Here is a 19,888-nt window from a genome sequence, read left to right as displayed (position 1 = left end):
GTTCTTAGTACCGCCGGGCTTAAGAACACGGGTATTCGTATCGGCGTGTAACACGGATACCGGGAGCCCTACTCTGGACCGCTCGATACGACTCCAATTGTTTATTCCCGATGAAAAGCCAAGATAATGCAGATTAAAATAGCACCGAAGAATAGTCAGGATATATCACCTAGCCTTCTTAAATTTATTAGCCCGATAATTAGCCATCCGCTGTCGCATCTCTTTAACATCTGTATTAAAAAATGGCACTTTCCCAGAATCACTTAAAAAAGTGAAAATATCACCTCTGTATAAAGGAAAAGGACAAAAAAGCGCTAGTAAGTCGTATCGTCCGATCTCTTTAGTACCAGCCCTCAGCAAAGTTATAGAAGTCGGTCTCAACCAGGGTATGTTGTCCTTCTGGTTGTCCCAAAACGCGATGTCGGGCCGGCAATATGCGTACCAAAGAGGACGGAATTCTACGGACCTGGTCCGTGAGGTGGTGTGGGCGGTGCTGAGGGCGCGCGAGGCCGGGCGGCAGACGGCCGTGCTGTGATGCGACCTCTCGCGCGCCTTCGACAGCGGCACCGCGGACCACAGTCTCGTCGAGGCCAAGCTTGATCACTACTGACCCGCGCTCAGTATACTTGTGTCCTTCATGAGGAACAGAACCCAAACCGTAGTAGGAAATAGGGGACTAAACTAAACTAAATAATACACTGTTCACAATACTTCTTAACGATCTACCGGGGGCCCTCGATGAGGCCGAAGTGTTTATGTATGCTGACGATGTGACCGTGGTGATCACAGCTCCGAACAAACAATTACTCAAAGAGGCTTTAAATGATACCGTTGATCGATTGCATATTTGGTTTGCGCAAAACGGTCTAGCGCTTAACACGGAAAATACCTGCTTCCTAAGAGTCAGTCTGAATGGCCACCCTAGCACCAACCTTAAGATCCACGTGGGGTGCATTAAAATTGAACAAGTTGTGACCACCAAACTCCTCGGCTCGGCTTTGTGCTGGACAGCTCGTTATCTTGGCGGGAACACATCGACGGTGTATGTGCACGACTGTGTGTGTGTGTGTGTGTGGGTGGTTTGAAAATGTGATGTCTACCTCGAACTTCTTCTTCTTCTTTTAAAATTATGGCTTCAGCCCAGTGGGACTATTTCGCCAGTATCAAGGTATTGAGAGGTTTACAAACGACAAAAATTGTACGGTTGTACAAGACAGTGTACGGTGATTTGTTAGCTATTGTAAATCGATAGCTAGTCTTTACAAGAAGCACGTGGACTACCGGCCGTTGACTCCAAGATGGTGGTTAAACGCGCTTCAAAATTAATTCTCCATTCACTGCACACTACCACATTAGTTTACTGTATAATAAGCTATCGATATTACACTTTAAACAATATTAATAAGCAAAAAACAAAGTAATTAATCACGATGCTAACTATCAAGATGGCGCTCGAACCGGAAGTCACCTCGAACTTTAAATGCACTTTTCGTGGGGTAGCCACACAAATCTCTGTTTTGACATTTTGCTGGGACGTCAGTTAGCCGCGACCACGACCAGTGAAACCTGTGTCGAAACGTCGGTAAATAAAGGTAAAAAAAAAAAAAATCGCGATAGACCCGTTTCTAAATGTGATTTAATATAGGTCGAGCATGCTACGCACTGCGACGCCTTGTATCGACGGCCAGCAGAAACACAGTCAGATCATGTTATTTCGCCACCATTCATTCGATACTATCATACGGCACTGAGCTGTGGGGCCGAGCGTCGGATTTTGACCGTGCCTTTCGAATGCAGAAGCGCGCAGTGCGAGGCATCGTAGGTATCCGCAGTGATGAATCAGTCCGCGACCACTTCAAAAACCTACGCATTCTAACACTACCAAGCTTAGTAATCTTCCAAATTGCAACCTTTACCCACACAAATATAGATAAATTTAAACGCAAAGGCATAGTAACCTCAGATAACTTAAGAAGCAACGCACATCGAGACCGTCTAGTTGCACCGCTTCACAAACTCACAAGGTCAGAGCAGTCCGTGTACGTCACAGGCCCTGCGATATGCAACCGCCTCCCAGAAAACATAAGAGATGCACCATCTCACCAATCCTTTAAAAGTAATTTGGAATCGTGGCTACACACAAAAACCTTTTATACTCTTAACGAAATGATGGAATTTCCACTGACTATGTATTTTTTTTATTCAGAAAAACTGACATTACTATGCTGTGTATATTTCGTACTTATGTACTCTGTAATGTGGAATTTGTATGTTTATTGTACAAAATTGTATTTGACGTGTATCAGTATGCTACCAATAAAGATTATCTTATCTTCTCTGAATAGGTTTTAAAGATGTAGTGCATAATCCTTTACCATCGTAATTGTACAAAAAGTATGGAGGTACATACAAAACATCCATGACTCAGATACAAATAGCTGTGCCCATCACTCAAATAAATGTCCTTATCGCGGGATTCGAACTCAGCACCATCGACTTCATAGACAGGATCACCACCCACTACCCACTAGGCCAAACCAGTCGTCAAAATGGTAAAGGATTATGCACTACACCTGTAATCTACCCCGTGAACTTGAGTAATACCTACCTCTGGTAACAAGGCGAGTAAGAGTATTGTGTCTATCTGTTTTTTAGACACGTCATCATGCTCGCTTGTATAACTATTCGCATCTTCCCCTGCAACTGGCGAGGGGCACACGGCACACCTGGCACGAAGACGTCAGCAGAGACTGGCTGCCTGTATATCAGCTCCTGAAATTTGAGATAAATTTTCATTAGAATCGTTGTTTTAAGTGATTTTATCAGTGCAACATGAACTTGTATTTTCTTTCATAAGGTGCGTTTTGGCATCTTAGCTGTAAGTTTGTGCATGTGACTAAAATAAAGAAATATATTTTTTTTTTTTTTAGTTTCTCACTCAATCATTTATTATATACAGCACATAGTTCATGATCAGCAACGCAGGCTTCGTCAAGTGCTTACAACAATAAATCAGCTACAGGCTTCGTCAATCTTAAACACTAAATTAAACTAGGCCAAGTCCCCACTTCGGACCGTACCGTAGAAATATATTATATAACTACATTGCAAATATTGCAATTGACTAATATCACCACACTACTGGTGAGCGTCAGGATGGCGAGTTGACATATGAAATCTTGCATTATACCTACCACACTAAAAGTATGCAGTTATATGGTACCTTCAGTGTAACTCTGTAAACCTTTAATAGAAATCAGTATATCTATCCCTAAAACAACCTAGGCTCAAAACCTGACGTCATCAGGTTGGCAAGTGGACTTATGAAATCTCGTATTATTTCAAGCAAAATGTATGTAGTTATATTGACCTTCAGCTTCAGCGTACCTTCAATAAAAACCAGTGTAGGTATACCTCTCCCTAAAACGAGGCATTTAAAAAATAAGGGTTATTGGACATAACTTACTTTTGGAAGAGGTACAGCAATTTTTTTTTTCATGTAGTTTAGTATCTTGCCTATTATTTCCAATCAAAGCTTTTAGGCCAAGCAATAAGAAGGTATAGAGGGAAATGCTAGAAACACAATTTTTAACTTCGTAGCTTTGTTTGGACTAGTTAGGAGATAAACATATCAAAAGTCCCCAACCGTAACCCTGGTGCTGGGAGAGGGGGATTTGAAGGTTAAATTTTTCGGCACCACACCACACTATTGACCTCAGCATTGCTTTTTTAAGATTAGAATTTTTCTAACCTCAATAGTAATTCAAGTAATTGAGGTAATCTAAAAAACATTACTAATTATTAGAATCAATTAAATTTATTAAGGCAAATGTGTGGAAAACGGTCTGTCAGGTACAACTACAAGCTCTTTTGATCCTTTTAACTCTTGCACTTGTACATATACTCTACTTACAGAAGGTTGGTAGAGAAGGAGCCAGGATCCATAGTCTAAAGCGACTGCTTAACATCAGGCGGGCCATATATTGATAATATGCCAGTCTGCCCCACATTGACCTTAAGTCATTAACAATGTTGTTACATGACCATTATAAATTATCATTAAATAAAAATATTAACTACTTATTATTATTATTTACATCTATGAAATATAATTAGAGAATATATATTTTGTAAAAGTGTTATGTTTCTTTGTATTAAGGGGATGCACCAACATATGTATCCTTTTGTAGTTTTGCTGAACCTACAAACACAAATTTTTTGCTCTTAAGATCTAGTTTTTGATGGTGTTTGACCCATTGACCAGTGACCCAGTCCATACATCCTCTATCTGATAATGATTTCTAGTTTTTCAGATAAATACCTGTCATAATGGACTCACCATAATATATTTTCCAGAGACCTGCACCTTGCTGTCTCAGCAAATCTCGATAAACCAAGATATTTTATTGAACAAATGGCCCATGTCACTCCTGGTTTCAATCTGTGCCCTTCATAATCTACATACTGCTGTCTGTCCCTCTTGTAGTCTGCAAAAAAAAAAGTAAGTGTGGGGTGTCAAAGTTACCAAGCTTTGGTTTTACAACAAGATCGAAAGCAGTATCAGTGGTGCTACGTGACTAAGAAGATTGCTAGCCGTACTTTCTTTTGGTACTGGTTATCTTATCACTCAAGTAATTTTCCAAATTTCTGGGAATACTTCTAGCTTGAGAACCATATTTAACAATATGTGCAATAGCGGCTCCGCCAGCACCATTCTACAGTCCTTAAATATGCGCGAGGGTATACCATCCGGACCAGAATATTTTTTTGGCTTTTGTTGAAGGGCTCGCCGTCCGCCGGACGTCCTGTATATCTAGCCTGTCAACCTGAACCCCAGCCGCGCTGTTCTCGGTGCTCGCTGCCACTATTGCGGCACTTACCTCCAACTTTGGTTTCTCCACGCTGTACATGGACGGAGTGAAAAAACCCAGCAAATTCACTACTTGTTCCCCGGACAAAGGTTACCATTAATTAATATTTTTTTCGTACCTACCTCTAGAATCTCTGCTTCTAGAATTCATATATATCCAAAACATTTAGGATCTCTTGCCATATGATTTCTTGCATACTTGTATATAATGAAGACATAACTTATGTCACATAAGTACTGAAAAAATCTGTCAATAGTGTCAATGTCACTGAAAGATGTCACTAGAAAAAACCGATTATTTTTAAGCTGTCACGAGCTCGTGTCAGAACGTCCCTACTAATTTTGACAGCTCTCTTAAAAAAAAGAATGTCTCTGGTTTTTGGCTTCCAATTATTGGGTTGTACATTATTGGGTCGGGCTTTCTCGACGTGTACCAATAATGCGCAGCCCAATATTTGAAATCCAAGGACTCAAATTAGTGGACGCGTATTATTGGGTCGTACATTATTGCCCTGTGAAAAGAGTGGCTTCGTATTATCGCCCCGGACCAAGCCTGCGCGGACCGAGAATGCTCAACCCAATAATACACGACCCAATAATAGACGTACATCATGGACGCCAATTATTGGGCTGTACATTCTTGGGTTGAGCATTATTTGGCTGTGTATTAGCGGTTCCCAATTTAATGGCTGCCGGTTGTTTGGTTTTGCACGCCAGCCACTGACGCTACAATTTCCTAATTTTACTAAGAATACCGTTAGATTTCTAGCGTCATATTTCAATTAATATATGCTGTATTGTATTTTCTAGTCATACACATTAGTAGTGTACCATAATTAATTATCGGTAGTGATAAAAACCTTGAAATGGCAGCAGTACAAGGTGCACCAGGAAACAAACCGTGGCCGGTCAGACCTGGCGTTCAGCATCAGAACAGCCAGAATAACAACAATTTGACGCTAAACAGGACAATAAACCTGTACCCGCTAACTAATTATACATTTGGCACGAAGGAGCCATTGTTTGAGAGGGACGCTTCTGTACCGGCAAGATTTCAACGCATGAGGGAGGAATTTGTAAAGATTGGCATGAGAAGGTGAGTTCGTGTTATTTTACCTCGTACTATGGTTTCGTACCACTCATTAACTCTTTTAGTGGTTTAGGCTTTATATATTAACCTCAAATATCTCTTGTTGCCAAAGTCCCTAGTTTTTAGCAGACAAATTTGCATGACCATTTATCAAGACCACTTTGTAACCTCTATGCTAGTTTGATAATTTGTAGACAATACATTGTGTAAGGAAAACTCCATTAGGCAACTAAAAAATAGTTTTTTTAGAAAATTTTCTTACATTGCTCTATATGTCATGGATTCCCATGAATTTATAAAACGAAATTAAAGGAAAAACTTTATTTCAGGCAATTAGTAGCCTATAGATGCCTTAAAACTAGCATACATATTACAAATAATATATTTTAAAACTAAAAACTGCAAAACACATCATGATTGCGATGTATTACGCCTCCCTGCAGTGTCAGGGAACCGGCCACAGAACCGCCGGAACTTGATACACTTCGGCCAAAACTCCTTGTTGAAGGTCGCTAGACGTTTAGTCGGAACGCTCACCACAAATGAATTAAAACATTCAGTGGAGATTTCAACTTTACGTTCCTCAGGATGAGACCTGACTTTTACATAATTTAAGATGTCATCTACCTTCGTAAGGTATTTTAGTAACCAACACACATGAACAGTTAAGTATTGTTATTCCAGGTCAGTGGAAGGTGTGTTGTTAGTGCATGAACATGGTCTACCACATGTGCTTCTGCTGCAGCTAGGGACTGCCTTCTTCAAGCTGCCTGGCGGAGAACTAAACCCTGGAGAGGTAAGAATTTTTCTACATCTCATTCTTTTTTAGGGTTCCGTACCCAAAGGGTAAAAACGGAACCCTATTACTACGACTCATCTGACAGTTGAAATTTTCACAGATGATATATTTCTGTTGCCGCTATAACAACAAATACTAAAAAGTACGGAACCCTCTGTGGATAAGTCCGACTCGCACTTGTCCGGTGTTTTTTTACTTGTTTGTGTCACTTGTTACTAGTTGTTACCACGGTTATGGTTAGTTCTGATTATTATGGTTTTCTAACTTACCTAACCAGCATTCTTTAGTAGTTTAATTAGGTATAAGCCATCTAATTGTCACTTGGACTGTGTGAGTTACTTAAAGATCCTGTAAGATCATTATTCCGTCTCATACATATTTCGTATTGGTGAATCAGAGTCAATGTTTTCTGTAGAACAGCAGATTTTTTTTGCTATTTTGGGGTTGGCCTCATAGTAAAAGTTGTTCAGTATATATTAACCCCTCAGAGTTTGATCAAACACCTTGTATATGTTCACCACCGTTATATAAACCGTGTGTTCTACCGCTTGTACAATGGGCTGTGCTCTGAAGAATTGTTTGACATGATGCCAACTTCCGCTTTCCATCACCCGCTCGCCATCGGCAGGGTGTTCATCCTCACACCCTAGAACCTAAATTGTCGCGTACTGTGCGGTTTAAGAGGAATTTCCTCCCGCGGACGCTTTGCCTGTGGAATGAGCTCCGTGGCGAGGTTTTCCCGAGGGGCTACTGTATGGGGTTCTTCAAAAAAGGAGTGTTAAGGTTTTTAAAAGGTCGGCAACGCGCTTTAACACCTCTGATGTTGCAGGCGTCCATCTTGTTTGCCACCAATGTGGTATTAAAAAAATACCTGGCAGTGAATGTGTTAAAATAAAGACGGGCAGCTGAGGCAGCCAAAAGACAAAGTAAAAGGTTCTAACATACTTATTATAATTTTTCAGGATGAAATTGAGGGGTTGAAAAGACTACTGACAGAGACACTCGGCAGGCAAGATGGCGTCAAACAGGAGTGGCTCATTGAAGATACCATAGGTTAGTTGTTAATCTCTTTTACATGTACAACCCTAATAATATGATTTCTTATCAAATATGCTATTTTACACTGGTTTTTCATACATTTTATTACGGTTAATACTTACGTTTTTGACGAGTTTTTGGCGTGGTCACTTTAGAATCTGTTAAGTACAATTTCCACCGAACGGGCGGAGGGGATTGCATTGCACACTTGTACAGTCAAGGGCATAAATATATATACATTCCCAAAGTTTCAAAAATATGTGTACGCTCTTAGACCTTAGACAATAAAGTCGTGTTCACATATTTTTGAGCCATTTGTCGGGATCGATATTTTTCCCTTCGCAAGCCGATGTCACGCAGACTCTACCGCTTGTCATAATGTATAGGCACATTGAAAATGCGCTCAATCGCGGCCCGACTCCAGCCGGTCGGTGAGAATCGTACATTAAGCGGATTTTATGATTCAAAGATAAATGATTCAAAGTTTACTGTATAAACTGACAGTGACAAAAAATGCACCCTTTTCATTTTCGTATGGATCATTGCGATTTAATTACCGTTTTTGCCCCTCTTAAATCTTACAACACCAATTTCTCTATTGCATACAGCCTCTAAATATAAACCTTACTTCCAGGGAACTGGTGGCGCCCTAACTTCGAGCCGCCGCAGTACCCCTACGTGCCTCCCCACATCACCAAGCCTAAAGAGCACAAGCGGCTTTTCTTAGTCCAACTACAAGACCGGGCACTCTTCGCTGTACCCAAGAACTATAAGCTGGTGGCCGCCCCGCTGTTCGAGCTGTATGACAATGCTCAGGGCTACGGGCCTATTATTTCATCGCTGTCCCAGAGTTTGTGCAGATTTAACTTTATTTACATGTAAAGTTGTGGTAAGAATGACTATTAGTTGGTGGTTTTATAACTAATATGCATATTTTACACTATTACCGTGTTAGAAAGACACTAGGGTGTATTGCAGTGTTGGCCGAAACGTTAATGCAATTAACCATTCTTCTTCTTCTTCTTGTGCCATGTCCTCATCGGACGTCGGCGACCATCTCTCGGAACTTATTCCTATCCTGTGCCAATCTGCTCAGGTTGGCAGCGTCGTTAATATGAGTCCAGCTTTTAATATTGTCCATCCAGGCTAGCTTCCTTCTTCCTCTACCTCTTTTGCCCTCTACTTTGCCCTCTATTATTTTCTTTAGGATTTGATATTTACCGTAAACATCCGTTACGGTTTAAGTTCAATTTGTACTGGTTAATGGTTCTCTTCTCTCTCTTCTCAGCATGTTTGTGTCCACTGCAGAAGATATGCCTCTTTCATGGATTTTCAATGTGTTCTGAACGCCAATGTGTTCTAAATGGTTAATGGTTAATTGCAATTAACGTTCGGCCAACACTGGTGTATTGCATGTTATCGACATGAACATTCTGTAATACTTTGCTGCGTTGTGGTCTGTTTCCATAGTAAGCTTAAGCCTGGTGTGCTGCATACATTGATAGAAAAATATTTAAGTATGTAAAACACATAAATACCATGAAACGGGGGTCAAATATAGATTATTTTCCGTAAACTCGAGAAATATTTTATAAAAACCGGATTCTATTTCCATTCAACGCTACCCGTTTTAATTCGTCGTAATGAGGGCTATCGTTTTTTTGCTCACCAGTTGGCGCCTCTGTTGATGGTGGTCCAAAAGACTATAGAAAAGCTGTCAGTCATTGAAGTGACAAGTGACATTTGACATTTCGAACTATGGAAAAGACCACCATCTACACTAGCGCCCCTAGCGGCGAATTCATACGCGTTAGCCCTCATTATATTACTCCATTTTTAAGTGTCGTCCGTTTTTCAATATGTATGTAACATTAGACACTATGACACTGCGATTTTTCCCAAAAATTAAGACATATTTTCTTTTAAAAAATATTTTTTTACATGTTCATGTAATTTCTAAAAAATTGTAGATACCTTTGTTGGTAACGAATTCTAAAATATCGACCAAAATATAGTCATTCTTATTATAGTTATAATTAAAGAGGACAGTTTACAATAAGTATGGAACATTGTAATAATGTTTATAGTATAAGTGAATTTGACTAAAACATGAAGAAAAAGCAACATGGAGTTTTATTTTCGATGTACCTGAAGAAAGAAGACTGTTTTAGATGTAAGTCTACCATAGTGTTAAGGGGCCCACTGATTATCAGTTCGCCGGACAATATCAGCCTGTCAGTTAGAACAAATTTTACAGTTCCGAACAACTGACAGGCCGATATCGTTAGGCGGATTGGTAATCAGTGGGCCCTTTTAAGTATAGATTAACTTTTAAAATCGGATCTCATGAAAATACGCTGTGTATTTTGTCCTAACCTAAAATTCGTAATGGAATCTTCAAAAAAAGAAAAGGCTTTAATTTGTTCATATATGTTTGTATCAAACGAAATGTGATACTTAGAATTATCAATCAAGTTTTTTTTACAAGCCTTATATATTTTGATTTATGCTTGTATTACAAGTTACACGCTTTTAAATGTACTAGTGGATATTCTATCATCCCATCACTTCATGACAATTCTGTTTTATAATATTGTATTATATTATTTTTAATGCAGTATTTTTTTATAACAACTGAAAAAAAAAATACGATTTCAATGTTTGAAAAATGATATTGTATTCTTATAGATATTTAGGAGTAAATCGCAGCTTTTTTAGCAGCTTTTTATAGTTATTGAATAACGTTTTATTTTCTAAACAAATATTTATTGTAGGATTTTGTATAAGTATACAAGATGCTCACGATGAGCCCTAATGATTATAACCACGCATGTCTAAGACCAACAGAAGGAAAAAAATACAAGTTTTGGTTTAGGTAAATTTCGCCAAAAAAAACGGTACTAAAACCTGACCAGGAATATATGATCACGCGCTATGTTGCGGAATTTCACTGGAACTAATTTTTTCATACAATATGAACTGTCACCCTATACATGAGAATAACAGCGCCCTCTTGACAATGATCAAATATTACTGGTCAGGTTTTACATAAGAAGTAAATGTTATTGGTGAAACTATCACTTAAAATGAATTCGTACTTTTTTCGTAAAACCAAGGACAATAGAAGAGGATCTTCTATTGTCCTTGGTAAAACCTAGTTCTTGTAAAGTGTTACTTGTCACTTTTTGTCATCTGCAACACCGCCATCGTAAAGGCGTTTTGCACTAAGTAACAATTTTTTTTATTGGTATTAACTCTAAAACTAGGGGAACTCCAGAATAAATTAAACGACATTTTAGTTTTTAAATATGAATTGGAATAGGTACACTGTTTAAATCTTTCTGGTTCCTTGTAAGCACGTTGTGGACAGAGATACAGAGACATATAGTTTGTCAAAGGACTGTCTCATTTCAAACACAGACAGAGAGAATCATACTATCTTTGTCTTAGTACTAGCACCCAAAACAAAAGGATGAGTATAGTTTTTTTTGTTCTTATTTACTGACAATTTGGTTTGACCAACTATGTGAGTTTTTTTGTCTATGATATAATTAAGTAATTTAGACTTTGCTTATTGAATCTATGAGCACTGTTGTAAACCATTAGCTTCTTTGCAAATATGTAACATTTATGTAAGTATTCCAAAAAACCCTACCAATGGGGAATTGGAGAGGACAATTGTGATTGAAAGTCAACCAAGCTGGTACAGGTAAAGTATTTAAATTTTGTGAAATAGGTAGCAGATAGTTTTTCTGAATGTACAAACTGAACACAAACAGAATCAAGTTGATATTTGCTGTATATGTAGGAAATCAAATAATTAAAATCCATGTCAATCACAAACTAGAGGTGTAAATGTAAAAAAAACTTTTTTTTTTGTAATGCAATCATGGAAGAACTGGCCTTATTATGACCACATAGGTCTACAATCTGTTTCTGTGATATTACTTGTATCAAAATATAGATAGATATTTGATATTTTTAAATGGAATTAAAAACTGGTAATATTTTATGAGAGTGAACAAATATGTGAGATATGTCATATATAAATAACTTATATTTTAACCGATAAATGTTGTGCAAAAAGGTTATGGCAGCATAAAATGTCTTACATTGCATATGAAACAAAATCAATTTAAATTTAAGCCATAAAATCTGTGATACGAATCATAAAAAAATATAATTTAAATATTTTATCATATTGTACCAAAGACTGCGTGTGTATTTATTTAAATTATTTTTTAATACAAATATAATGCGCTGTGCAATATTATTATTTTTAATATATTTCGATATATCCGACAGTAAGTTATGGTCGAAAGGAGTAGTGCATTACACCGTCAACCCAAAAGATTATGGTAAGTCATATAATTATACACTTGAGAACCATAATGAAGAAGGGTAGGTATTTTCGTATAAGTGTTTGGATACAATCTGGCTCTTTGGGTGTGGGTCTCCGTCACATTATTTTCAGTTCAGTTCAGTTCAAATATATTATAAACTCTATCTAAGATTATAAATCACTTAGAGCGAGAAACAAACAAAGTTTTAGTAATTAATAACATAAATTACATAAGCGAGCATAACATTTTTATTAAAAAATGGATGTCAGTATTTTAATTACCTATTTTATTCAGCCGGTCAAATAAGGTATTCTGGTTGGCTGTGGTTTGGTTGAAAGTTTGGCTGAGTGAGTGCGAGTAATTTGTATTATGCTCAAGGCGATTTAGCATTTCAGATATTGTATACCTGCACTAAGGAAATCGTGACCGCGTCAGCAGCGAATGCTGATAGCGCCGGTTCGAATCCGGCCTCGGGCACTGAAGGACTTTGTATTTCTTCAGTTGGTAGATAGCGCGCGATAGGGGGGTGTGTGTGTGGTTCGTATATCTGTGGCACCAACAACCGGCCTATTAAAGGCGCTGATGCTGATAATTACGTTCCATACCCTCACTAGTGGCTCCAAGAAGCTCTTATGCATGCAGCGGCCACACCCCGGTAAACCGCGTGGGTTCGCGGAAAACGACCATGATTTTCGTGGTCGACATTTAGCGGAATTATCAGTACTGCTACTCGACACTAGATGTCGCGACTGACGAAAAATGTACTGCTAAAACAATTAACAACGAATATTACAAGCAGAAGGAGTTGAAAATAGAGTTCCGGTTATAATATTAGATTAGCTAAAAATTGTTGAGCATTAGACTTTCGTTCATCGCGACATCTTTTGTCAACTAGCAGTACTGATAAATTCCGCTACTTGACGCTAGATGTTGACTACGAAATAACCCGCGTTTTGGTAAGAAAACTGATGTATGGAATAAGAATAAGTTTTATTATCAATGAAAAATGACGCTGAACATAACATATACGGGGATTTAATGAGCAGCTTGGGGGCCTTGCCAAGATGACATTAACCATTTAGGGAAAAGGATCCAATTTAATTAGCAGCTTGGGGGCCTTGCCAAGAAGACATTAACCATTTAGGGAAAAGGATCCATCCTCTAAAATTTTCCATTTAGATCAACGACTTCGTTTTGACAGAGAGTTCAAATTATATTGACGTTTTTTGTGGATTGGATTGGATCATTTACCCTAAATGGCGTCCAGTTGTACGTGGACAAACGCCAAACGATAATGTACCGGCATGACAGAAGCTATGAAAAGTCATGTGACTATTTCCATACATTATTGAAGTTTCTATTTCCGCTTTCTATCAACGATTTTTCTCTTGGCTAGCCCCCCTGGTTCTTTGTCATTGGCCTTCATTTTCTCCGTACTCAACGCTACAGCCTGTATTGCTTATTAATTATAGACCTCCACTCCCAAGACGAGATAGTGTCGACCTTCTCCGCTTTGGAGAAGGAGATCTGCGTCAAATTCTTCAGCACCCCACTCAACTATTCCACCAGCGAGACGCAGAAAGTGTTGTACATCAACAACCCCAACAAGCAGAAGGGCTGTCCGCCGATGCGGTTCAACTATAGCGGCAGTGTCGTGGTGAGTGCATGAACTATTCTACCAGCTACGAGCCTCGATGCAAATTAGTTCGTCTAGTTCCACACAACAATTTTGTTTATTCTAATAAATTTTACACATGAAGATAAAATTACCCAGTAATGGTAACCGTAATAGTAATGTTTAATCTAGTTTATTTTGATCGTATAATAAAATTGCATGAGACTCTTATTGTTAAAAAAAATTACTTTTCAAAAACGTTTTCCAAATCATATTGTCCTCTCCTATAGCACTGCTGCCACTGCTGCATGCATGGGCTCGAAACAAAATTGTCAGTACATTAGTAGAGCCGTGTTGCTTTCCCTAGTAATAGCCCTTTTGACATCTGTTATATTCCTACCCGTCAAATAAAATAAAAAAATCGTTATTTTTTTTCTTTCAGTACAAACGGTATTTCTTGTATTTGGTTTTAGTTATTAGAGAATATTACCATATAAAATTAAACTACGTTAGCATGAAATGTTAGTGATTTTTAAACTTAAACATTATTTTTGTACAAACGCGAGAACCTCTAAAAATGGTCTGACTAGACGAAAACATATGCATCGGGGCTCGTAGCAGGTGTTGTACATCAGCAACCCCAACAAGAAGGGCTGTCCGCTGATGCGGTACAACTATAGCGAGTGTCGTGGTGATTCTAACTACCATCTTTGTGTTCACAGGACATGCCGATCGGGTATAAATGTATAAACAAGAATGATATAGCGAGGATCACCATTGAAATGTTAAAAGCCAGTATCGATCAGACGGGTAAGTGACAAATGTAAAATTAGGTAATCGCTTCCGAATAGAAAATGGACTGTGACGTTATTTTATTTTATTTTTAAATTTTTTATTTGTACCTAAGATATAATGTGAATTTTGAATTTTTAAATAATTTAATTTTGTTTTTACTATAATATGGATTACTTGTCTGAAATAAATGATACAATACAATACAATTATGGAATTATGAGTGATTTTTCGTTTTCAGCGCCTCCAATAAATAGTTACGATTTGGTTAAAAGGTTTGAGGAACAGGTGAGCAGTCCAGACGTTTTATTCACATTATCTCTATTATTATGTTGTAATTTTTTACCCATGTATCCGTCTACAGTAATAAAAAAAATGTTATTATTTTTGAACACAGGACCAAACTAAACCCCGCCCCACGTTCCTAACTACGGAGGACCGCAATTTCATCAACGCGCACTACCACGGCGAGTGCGCGTCGCTCTCGCAGCGCGCGAGTGATTTCTCGGCGCGGCGCGACCTCAACGACCGAGGCGTCTCGCTCGACGACCAGAACTCAGCTTGGTACGCCGAGCGGGTGTGGCCGCTCGCGGTTGTCATGTACTCCGTCCAGGACACACTGCGTGAGTTACAATCATAACCATTGATTTGAGTTTTCACAACTTTTTGCGGCGCCCTTCACACGAAAATGTCGACATTCAAAGCGCGCTTCGGCGCTCCTATGCAGTAGGCGCTGCGGCGCCCTCGACACCGCACTAAAAAGTCGGAAGAAGCTAGACTTTTGGAGAGCGCAAGAGCGCATGTCGCGCGATTTCACTGAATTAGTACCTAGTAATTCACACTGGCAGAAACCCTCTTGTTAAGTATTTCTAATTAATCAACATTTCCACTCCCATGAAGACTCCTCTTAATTATAAGATTCATAAATGAATTGTTTACTAATAAATATTATAATTCCTAATGAATGTTGTGTCTGGTTGAAATGCTTGATTGAAATGTATATTTAGTACTATAAGTTTAGTATAATATTAAGATGTATGTATCCAATTTACATTTTGTTACCTCGCCTTGAAATAAAGAAATAAAATAAATAAATAACGACTACAATACAAGCTCTTCAAGTCCGCGTTATCGCAGAGACGAAATGGTCCCCGACAACTTGTACAATCAGCTGTTCAAATATTCCTAAACATTTCAGGAGACTCTCAAGACTATAAGCTGCTCAAATTCGCCATGACCCAGATCGAGCTGGCGACGTGCGTGGTGTTCCACGAAATGGGCCCTGATGACAAGTTCACGCCCTCCAACCAGCTGTTGTTTAAAGGAGAGGGGGAGGATGAACCGGAACTCGGCTTCAAACATGGAGATCAGGTTATTAAGGCTGTATAAGGCATAGGGAGTACCTATATTTCCCACCTGATTTTCATTGTGATGTCACACCAGTATGCCAAATGTGACCAAGTGTGACAAGGAGGGGGGAGGGGTCAAAAAACCTCGAAATTCGTGTGACTTAATCAATGGATGAACCCTAATTAGTAGATAATATGTAAAGTACGCAAAAGTTGTTTTTTACAGAGTTCTAAACAGGCCTAAAACGATAAAATTTGCTCCCACAGGTGATCAGCCTGAGAGCGATGACGCACGGAGCGCCGGGGCACTCTGCGCACGCGCTCAACAACTTAATGCGCACTCTGGGCATCCCCATGATGTCCAACCGATTTGACCGCGACAACTATCTTAACGTTCAGTGGTCACACGTGCAAAAAGGTAAGCGACGTCTAGTGTGAAAAATAAGATGCCTTTAAACCGATAGATGGCGCTGTAATAAACTCTTGATATAACCACGACAACTATCCCAACGTGCAGTGGTACCGTCTCATGTGCAAAAAGGTGAACGACATCAAAGAGGATATAATAGGATATAGCGGTAAATTCACTGCCATCTATCGACACACTTTAAAACTAAAAATGAAGGTTTATAAAAATACGATAAAATGTATTTAAATATGGATAAATGATTTTTTTATTTGCATTAATTATTTTTATATCATTTTGATATTTTTGATCCATGTTCTTTCACTGATATGCGTTTAAATTGTTAAATAACAAATGAAACCGTCAACGCCCTCTATACGAGAGTAGGCCAAAGGTAGTGGCGCCATCTGATCGAGAATCAAATTTTCTTGATTTTCGAGGCACGTTTTTTCCTTAGACTGTATCTATCTATTACGGAGTTATATCTATCTTTGATATCGGTCATTGGCGTCGAAAAGGTTAATAAAGCTGTTCATAAAATTAAAACAAAATTTTTGTGCAACAGGCAAAGAACGACTAATAGAGAAGACTCCTAAAGAAGCGTGGGTGGTCAGCATCCCGTACGACTTTAGCAGCGCGACGCATGCGCCAGCTAACTTCCTCTGCGACAACTGCCCTCCTGGAGCGAGTACTGTACAACCTCTACAGGTATGTTTTAGTAGCTAAACTGTCCGCTAGATGGCACTGCAGTGTTACTTTAGCAGCGCGACGCATGCGCCAGCTAACTTCCTCTGCGACAACTGCCCTCCTGGAGCGAGTACTGTACAACCTCTACAGGTATGTTTTAGTAGCTAAACTGTCCGCTAGATGGCACTGCAGTGTTACTTTAGCAGCGCGACGCATGCGCCAGCTAACTTCCTCTGCGACAACTGCCCTCCTGGAGCGAGTACTGTACAACCTCTACAGGTATGTTTTAGTAGCTAAACTGTCCGCTAGATGGCACTGCAGTGTTACTTTAGCAGCGCGACGCATGCGCCAGCTAACTTCCTCTGCGACAACTGCCCTCCTGGAGCGAGTACTGTACAACCTCTACAGGTATGTTTTAGTAGCTAAACTTTCCGCTAGATGGCACTACAGTGCTACTGTAGCAGCGCCACTCATGCACCAACTTATTTCCTGTGCGACAACGGGGCGGGTCGCTAGTTAATAGCAAAGGATAGAGGATATATCCTCTTTGTTAATAGTAAAATTGGCTGAGAGAGATGGTACGAGAAATTCTTGCATCCTTTTGTGTCAACTCCAATAGGGACCGTGCGTGTTGGTGGGTCTGCCATCTTGTGGCCTGAATCGAAAACAAACATGTACATTGTCAAAGCAAGTGTTGCCATCTACCGTTCTCGTACAATTTCTTGTGCATAGTAGGTTCTGCCATCTTGTGGGGCTAAATAGGAAGCATAAACTTTACTTTTACGCCTCGAATCAAAAATCTGACGGCTCTTGTGCTGCCCCCTATAGTTCATTCTCGCTCCCTATACAAAAAGTTTTAACAGAGCGTCGTCATGAAAAATCCCATTGAGATAAAAACAGGTTACCCCTCTCAACCCCCTAAAATAAGAAATAAGCGGTTTTGACTTATTTACAAAATTAGTGGTGGTAATTGCTATAACTGTTTCAAATTTTAGGTATCTATGTCAAACGGTCTCTGAGAAAAACGCATTTAACTGATTTGCAAGACCGAAGTGATCCCATAAGTGTTCCGTTTGTCAAAACAAAGTTTTGCACGGAACACTAAACATTATAACATTTTTCAGGACGCAATGTGGCGCCGCTGGCTGACCATGGGGCACAACAACAAGCTGTCGGAGAGCGACGCCATCTTGGTCAATTTGGTGTATTCGGCGCAGTGCAAGGCGCGAGAGCAAAGCGGACACACTTATTAAACAAAAATCGATTAAAAATACTAAAAACATTATATTTTATTTTATTAACAATCTAAATACTAAATAGCCCCATTAGCACAATCGGATTAAGTCTCACCTCGAAATCCTTCGAAAGATATGAAATTTGGTATGTATGTTAATTAAAGGTCTCTTTTTCATGTCCACACTATTTGACATTTGGGGACCTCGAGGAATCGCAGCCATCTTGGAAAATGTGTACCATTCTGGAGAAATTTGCGTTTTACTCTAAATATACGTTCTCTATGAAAATATAGTGTAAGGCAACATTAAAGCTTATTAAATTCTACACAAATAAGTCCTAGATAACTTTGCGGAAAAAATACATCTTGTTATAGAAAATAATAGCTGAATCCAGATTTAGCGCTTATACCCTTTCAGGGGATATTCTCTTAATATGAAACTTGGAGGAATATGAATTCCACTTTTGTCTATACATTTGTACACGTTCTACTCCAATATCAACATTTTACTCGACTGCAACTTAAACAGAAAGTAGGGTTATGGGTTTAAATACTGAAAATCAGTACACCCTGTAGCTCAGGATACTGGACGGATTTTTTAAAATGACATGTCGGTAGATTCCTCTTGCCCTACACAACCTGTTTACACCTGTTTTATTAAAGAAAAATTAATACAGCCGCCTTGAATAGCCGCCGAATAGTAAATCATATTTTTACTTCTAGCGCCTAAACTATTGAGTGGATTTCAATAAAATAGACATCAGTAGATCCATAATTGGTACACATCAAGTTACTTTGATGCAAATTTTGAGTTGTTTCATTACGTTGGCTGGTAGAATTGACTTTTAAATGATGATTTGATTTGGTTTGATGTTTTACTTTTATAGTATTTGCGTTGGTGTGGTGAAAAATTTTAGTGTTTTACTCGTGAGCAGTTTGTTTAGCCCTCGTGCCTTAAAAACCCTCGCAACGCAGTTTCCACCTTTAGAAGCACCCGCTACGCTCGTGGGTCAATTTTGGAATCTTTCGCTTGCTCGGTTATCAATATTAGCACGAGCGGATAACCAACAACAAAGGGGGCACCCCTTTTGAAACAAATACGAGTAACTATTGTCAATTCAGTTATGAATTACCAGTACTTACAGCTCACAAAGCCACTAGTAAATCAAAGGAAAAATTCACCGCTAAACCTTTTCGACGCCGTGTCAAACACAAAAGCTGTCAATCGAACGCCAGAACGCCACGTCAGCACGTCACCGAACTGTTAAAACTGAAATTAAACTTTATGCACATGCACGTAGGTCTATGTTGCTCTGTGCTCTTTGACCGATTAATCCGTCTTTGGCGTTGGACCTGCGGTGCCGATATATCCGTCATTGGCGTCCAAAAGGTTAAGCAAGATTTGAACTCGCGACCTTTCGGAACACCGGACCTACCGCTCTAGACAACTCGACTACCGAAGCTTGCTTGATATAGTTAACGCTATCTCTACTGAGCTCGTTCACTTACCTGTACCTGTATTTCTTTTATGTGAGCGCGTGGCCTTTGTGACTGAGCGCGTGGCCATTGTGTGTGAGCCTCAGGCACAAAAAGGCCACGCGCTCACACAAAAGAAATCATGGCTTTTGTTTAACAGAATGCCGTTGTTAGTACGTAAGTGAACGA

The 19,888-nt window shown here is 39.2% G+C and overlaps 2 protein-coding genes across 2 annotated transcripts; both read left to right on the top strand.

Moving 5' to 3' along the window:
- The first annotated feature begins 5,555 nt into the window (after positions 1-5,555).
- On the top strand, positions 5,556-9,436 carry LOC134753405 (cleavage and polyadenylation specificity factor subunit 5). Its single transcript, XM_063689292.1, has 4 exons — positions 5,556-5,966; positions 6,645-6,756; positions 7,722-7,812; positions 8,432-9,436. Exons 1-4 carry the CDS (start codon positions 5,737-5,739, stop codon positions 8,677-8,679), a joined length of 681 nt encoding a protein of 226 aa, XP_063545362.1. The 5' UTR covers positions 5,556-5,736; the 3' UTR covers positions 8,680-9,436.
- A 2,482-nt stretch (positions 9,437-11,918) lies between these two features.
- On the top strand, positions 11,919-18,263 carry LOC134753404 (uncharacterized). Its single transcript, XM_063689291.1, has 9 exons — positions 11,919-12,155; positions 13,613-13,797; positions 14,478-14,565; positions 14,789-14,835; positions 14,945-15,170; positions 15,746-15,918; positions 16,164-16,314; positions 16,868-17,010; positions 18,114-18,263. The coding sequence occupies exons 1-9, from the start codon at positions 12,053-12,055 to the stop codon at positions 18,240-18,242; spliced, it is 1,245 nt and encodes a 414-aa protein (XP_063545361.1). The 5' UTR covers positions 11,919-12,052; the 3' UTR covers positions 18,243-18,263.
- The last annotated feature ends 1,625 nt before the right edge of the window (positions 18,264-19,888 follow it).

Source organism: Cydia strobilella, chromosome 26 (assembly GCF_947568885.1).
Source record: "Cydia strobilella chromosome 26, ilCydStro3.1, whole genome shotgun sequence".
NCBI classification, from domain to species: Eukaryota; Metazoa; Arthropoda; class Insecta; order Lepidoptera; family Tortricidae; genus Cydia; species Cydia strobilella.
This window is presented reverse-complemented; position numbering and strand designations above follow the sequence as displayed.

Excerpts from the sequence above, each read along its gene's own strand:
- LOC134753404 (XM_063689291.1), top strand. The coding sequence starts at position 12,053 with ATGCGCTGTGCAATATTATTATTTTTAATATATTTCGATATATCCGAC. Across the intron at positions 13,798-14,477 it reads ACTATAGCGGCAGTGTCGTG|GACATGCCGATCGGGTATAA; the intron begins GTGAGTGCATGA and ends TTGTGTTCACAG. Across the intron at positions 17,011-18,113 it reads GTACTGTACAACCTCTACAG|GACGCAATGTGGCGCCGCTG; the intron begins GTATGTTTTAGT and ends AACATTTTTCAG.
- LOC134753405 (XM_063689292.1), top strand. The coding sequence starts at position 5,737 with ATGGCAGCAGTACAAGGTGCACCAGGAAACAAACCGTGGCCGGTCAGA. Across the intron at positions 5,967-6,644 it reads GTAAAGATTGGCATGAGAAG|GTCAGTGGAAGGTGTGTTGT; the intron begins GTGAGTTCGTGT and ends TTGTTATTCCAG. Across the intron at positions 6,757-7,721 it reads GAGAACTAAACCCTGGAGAG|GATGAAATTGAGGGGTTGAA; the intron begins GTAAGAATTTTT and ends ATAATTTTTCAG.